At 32.0% G+C, this 5925-nt stretch overlaps 1 protein-coding gene across 1 annotated transcript; it reads right to left on the bottom strand.

Annotated features, from left to right (window-relative positions):
* Positions 1 to 389: 389 nt before the first annotated feature.
* On the bottom strand, positions 390 to 5721 carry LOC142624310 (FLUCTUATING-LIGHT-ACCLIMATION protein 1, chloroplastic-like). Its single transcript, XM_075797850.1, has 4 exons — positions 5548 to 5721; positions 3097 to 3289; positions 2002 to 2057; positions 390 to 596 (listed from the first exon to the last, which is right to left on the bottom strand). The coding sequence occupies exons 1-4, from the start codon at positions 5719 to 5721 to the stop codon at positions 390 to 392; spliced, it is 630 nt and encodes a 209-aa protein (XP_075653965.1).
* Between the last annotated feature and the right edge of the window lie 204 nt (positions 5722 to 5925).

The following is a 5925-nucleotide window of genomic DNA, read 5'->3' as shown; positions in this document are numbered from 1 at the left end:
GTGTATTAGTGGAACTGATGGTATTCAAGTAGTGCAAGGCTGTCCTCAAGTCTTCAGTACTTTTAATTTCGGGTATATTTAGTGCACCTTTAACAGCTACCAGGATTGTAACCTGAGAATGAATTTAAATTAAAGGAATAGACTTACAGACCTGAAAAAGACATAGAAGTGGGAACAAACTAGTGCTATAAATCGACTCTCCATGATCCAAGTAATTGATTCTTGGTTGAGTTCTAGCAAAGATAATTCATTTTATAACACCTTAAGCTTAAAAGAAAGACCCAAATTGTAATATCAAGCTCTAAGACACACTAACTCTAACACTAATATGAGTAAGTATTTATAAGGAAGCATATGCTGCATGTGCAATTAATAATTATAGCAACTAATTAGCACAATAGGTAATTTTGAACCCATAAAAGATGAAATACCACAATGTAATTTTTTTCAACTTCGTTGTCCCTTGGGATAATGGTTCTTTGTACTTTCATGTTGTCAACATTGACAAGCAACTCAATGTCATATTTCACCCTCTCATCAGTTGAAAGTTGTCTGAATTCCTTTTCCACAGCTTTAAGACTCCACCTCCGTACCACCTGCAAGAATATTTTGAGTGCATCAAAAGTGCTGTGTTGTTAAATAATCATTAAAAAGAAATAATCTTTTAAATTGGAGTGATCAGTTGGAAGCAACCAAAAAACACGAGCATCTTTTTCTCATATTTTTTATATTAAAAAAAATAAATAAATAAAACAACAACAACAACAAATTATTGGTATTTTTCTGCACATACATTCAATTTCTATTGTGACTTTACAACAATAAGATTCTTCTATATAACGATAAAAAGATTGAATTTCTAATTGTGCAACGATAGCCTGACTGAAGTAGTGGAACTAAAACAACATAACTCTTCCAGCACAGGTTGTGGAATTAAAACGAAGGACCAAAATACCGAGCAGCTTAACGTAATCACTTAACCCTGCTGTTCTTTTCTTTCAACTTCACTCCCTAATACAATGTCACCATCACTTCTGTCCAAGCATAGTCTGAATTATCATACATCAATTATACAGAGCTTTTTTCTTTTTTATAATCCCCCTTCTATCAAAACAAAATTTTGTGCAAAGGATTTGTCATTGTATTAATTCAAAAAATTCTGGAGTTTATTGTTAGGGGCACAAATGGATAGGAAGGAGAGCCTAATGTACACCACTATATATTTATATCATCATTGATGAACCCATATAACCAACCCAGCTTCAACATGGGCCATTAATTTGCATCTCCACAGGAACTAGAACATGCAATGCGCTATTTTACCTTAAAATTATACCGAAGGACTAAAGTAAACCGCTTAGCTGGGTGAACAATGTCCGAATTATTTAAATTATGCACAACATCAACTACAAAGAGACCAAAGAGATGTTGTAACAGAACATAAGCCACAGTTAATTTCATAATGGTGGGCAGATGGTGACCTGGTGATGATTATCAAGAATTCCAGTACACTGTAATCTAATGAGAATTAAAAAGCTCAACAAGATCAGCTTAGTTCAGAAGACTAGTGTACTCTTTCTAGTACAGACAAGGTAGAGAAACATCCATGTTTCATATGATCATATATTTGCATTTAGAGATTGACATACAGTTATAACCCCATCATGCTAAAGTTAAAGTACACAACTTGAAAACAGAAGAATAGTTTCTGCATTTATAATAGGAACATCAGCAGAGTTTTCTACATGAAAGGAAAAAGAAATTAAACAGAAGAAAAGTAACGTTTAATATCAAGGCTGTATTAGCTATCATATGCACAATGAGAAGAAGCTTAAAACTATGGTTTAGAATACTGGTTTTAATTTTAATAACAGCATTGAAGCAATATCTTACTAAGATCACTTTGAAGATTATACTTCTCAGTTATATGATGATGAAGAAAAATCGTGAAATTTAAACGCTACAAAAGCACCATCAAAACCTTTAGAATATTCAACTCACAGATGAATAACCAGAAATCCAGTATTTTCGATGCCGAAGCAGAGCTACTGCAGACTCTGCAACCAAAATAAAAAGGACGAGTATGTCACATAAGAGAACATGTAAAACCAGCCAAAGTTTTGAGGCATTTAATATGCAAGTGACGAGCATGACTTGCAAACAAACTAGTGATGATGCGATGGCTATAATAATTAAATTCATTTCAATAACAGTTATATCAACGCATTTTTTCCTGAAAAAACATAATACTATTTTTTCCACCAATGAAATAATTGTATAAGTGTGCAAAGTTCATGAGAATTTATAGTGCACACATAGAGAAACAATCATGCATGTGAAAAAAATAAAAATAAAACAATTGGACAATAAGAAAAAGGATTTTGTTGTCGCCACTCACAAAATAGAAATTTCATTAAACTATATAATCAGGTTATCCTGTATTGTAAATAGACCAGTTTGAGTTCCAAAAATTTGCATGCCAGATTTAGAACATGGGAATGGATCTCCATTAGAAAAAACATTTTACTTATCCTCATCTACACCTTGGATGAAATATGGTACAATGCTGCACATCTACTCAAAAAATGGTAATTCCCTTGTCAATAACTTCATCAATCGCTCAAACAAAGTATGGATCAAGTTTTCTTAGAATACTTCTTGATTACAGGGTTTCCTGTGTACCTAATTTTATAATACACTCCTTTTGAAAACATATCCAGGAGTAGTAATGTAAATAGACTGCAATTCTATACCCAAGTCATGTCATGTCCAACACAGGTGTCTCACTCATTCTAAAGCATCCATGTAGGAATGTAAAATATGCCATGCTCATCCTTGAAACAAATTTTACTCTACTGGGGATTAAAAGGCTGGAGTGCAGAAAAAAATCTTAACTGAAGCTTCCTTGATCATATGAGGGGTACTGGATTATATGGCCGGTTGAAATGAAATCAGATATTTAAATTCAATGATAGTGGTTGGCTCCTAAACCTTAAAGGAATGAAGAACATAGTCTAGAATATATATATATATATATATATATATATAAATTTACAGTATCATCAACGAAAAATATGCCATAAATTCCATACGAACCTGTTAAGAAGAAGTGGAAGCTCTTGTTTTTAGATGTGTCTATAGCTGTAGTAAGTGTACTAAGTTCTCTTTGAAATAAATAAGCCTTGTTTGATAAGAAGAAGTTGCAGCTCTTGTTTTCAGATGTGTCTACAGTTGTAGCAAGTGTACTAAGTTCTCTTTGAATTGAATGAGCCATGCCTGATAAACCAACCTGCAAGAGAATATAGAATTTAGAATTTTGGTAATAAGAAGGTTGCAAATATGGGGTTGTTAAATATAGAAACGACCCCCAGGGAAAAGGATCCTCTCAGTTTGAAATGGACCCATTTCATGGTTTAGGTTAAACCTAAGCTTTAGTTTTAGACTTGTTTTAGACTTGAGCTTTAGTTTGTAAACAAGTTAAACTTGAGCTTTAGTTTTAAACTTTGGTAAACAAACCAAGCCCAAGCCCAAGCTAAAAAAAAAAGTGTTTATGAACAGGCTCGTAAATATTGAGGCTCGATACAAAATAAGTTAGATCTAGGCTCATTTATAGGTTTAGTAACAAGTTTGATGTAAGTTTGACAATTAAATTTATATCTTGCTAAGACTTTAATTAATTTAGAGTTGGTAATACTCCTCCTAACCAAATAGGTTTGATAATAAACTTGAAATGAGTTTGATAATGTATTTGTGTTGGATCTCAAGCTCAAAAGTTTGATATTGAGCTTGAGTTTGGCTGAGCTAAAGATTTTAGACGTTTTGACAAGCTCAACCTCAAATATTGTTCATTTTCAAAACAAAGAAAAAAAAAATCAAATATTGTTTATAGGCTTGGTTTGAGCCTAAAATGAGTTTGAACATTCTACGTTTACTGTTAAGTAAGTTCAAACTCACTACTGGACAAAAACTTGTCTATAACCCCATTAAACTTGTCTATAACCCCATTATTAACCAAACCAATCACTATTATTAATAATAAAATAACTCACAACTATAATATTTTTACATTAGACCAATAAATAATAACATAAAAAAAAATGGATAAGTATAACATCTAGCAGTCATCATTCAAAAAGAGAAAAAGATAAAAATAATAATAAAGATTTGTGATGCAAGTGAGAGAAAAATATTGGCATAGTTCTTCAAGTGGTTGCGCCAAGTGGCTACTCCCACTAATTAGTAAATTAATTTTATATTATTTGTTAAGAAATATTTCCTCAAATTAAGGGAAAATTGGGCTTAGAAACCATGGTTGCGTCAAATTACTACTCTCACTAATTAGTAAATTAATTTTATATTATTTGTTAGATAACATGGATAAGTATAACTTCTAGCACCCATCATTCAAAAAGATAAAAATAATAATAAAGATTTTGTGATGTAAGTGAGAGAAAGTTATTGACATGGTTCCTCAACGATTGACCGTTAATGACAAGATGGGACTATCATAGGAGCAATGTAACTTGCAAATCACCAACCTATGTCTATGGTGCTTTGACGGTCTATGATCATGAGTTAAGATCAGTGTAGTCGATATCGTACCGGTACGTATACTGATATTGAAACGCTAACTTTTTGTACCGGTTTAAATACCGGCCATACCGGCAATTTCAAGCAATACTAGCCAATTTCAAACAATACCGGCCGATACCAGGCGTACTAGCCGGTACACCAAGAAGCTTTTTTTTTTTTTTTTTTTTAGTTTTGTAATTTTTAAATTTTTGTAAGGGAAAAATGGTAACTTATTTGCATTAACTTATTAGTATTATTTGTTTTCTTAGTATGCAATGAACAATTAAACTTTATATTTTTTATATTGTGTGTGTGTGCATGTTTTTTTTTTTTCTTTTAAATTGATACTAGAGTCTAAAACCATGAATAATTTGTTCTAAATTAAGATAATGTTTTATGGTAAACTTTTATATTTATTATAATACACACACACACACACACACACACACACACACATATATTTATAAATATAAAAAATAACGGTAAATTCGAAACGGTACACCGGTATTGACCGGTACCGAAATATATCGTTCTATTAGTCAAACCGGTATAGTTTCCGGTACGAGATTGACTCCCTTGGTTAAGATGCAAAGAGAAAGAAAGAGAGCATGAGCGAGAGATGGAGAGAGAGTGAACTACTTCTTCAAATGTTACTTCATACCAAAATTTAAGCTCTCTTTGAATTTCCTTAACACTAAACATTCTTCACAAATTTTTTTTTTTACAATTATTTACATGACTTATTATGATTGATGCATAATAAAAATGATGTCAATAGTTGACTCATATGAAAGTGATATAACTGCAATCAAAACGGTCATATTAGCAAGGATGAAAATATTTTGTAGCTAGCATAGCTCTCTTCTAAACTACTAGGCTAACTAAGGAAGTAATTAAAAAAATTCACACATTAAATGAATTAGGAGCAATAAGCCAATAAGTGATATACCTGTCTATCAAAAATAAGTGATATACTTGAATCTTGAGAACCCTAGGTCTATTAAGATAAACAATCAAAAGACAAATCCCCATGATAATCCCAAATAGCACAAACCCAAGGTTCCCATCGATCATTATGGTATTGCCATGATAATAATATCCACCAAATGTAGTCAGTGATCTATCTGGATTGATGAAATTAAGATCCATCACCTATTTTGTCACCAGAGACAGCAAAGCCTGTGTATAAAATATTTTGGGTGAATAACAAAGCTAGAAGGAAAGCAAGAATTGGATGGTTTTGATGAAACTTCAAGGCCATGTTAGGCTCTTACAAATTTTACCCAAAGAAGAAAAAATTGTATTTATGATGGACAAAGTTTCCAAGGATTCAATATGTATTTATAGGCTAGC

Source organism: Castanea sativa, chromosome 2, assembly GCF_040712315.1.
Source record: "Castanea sativa cultivar Marrone di Chiusa Pesio chromosome 2, ASM4071231v1".
Classification (NCBI taxonomy): domain Eukaryota; kingdom Viridiplantae; phylum Streptophyta; class Magnoliopsida; order Fagales; family Fagaceae; genus Castanea; species Castanea sativa.
The sequence above is the reverse complement of the archived record's forward strand: the minus strand, read 5'-3'. Positions and strand labels throughout refer to the sequence as shown.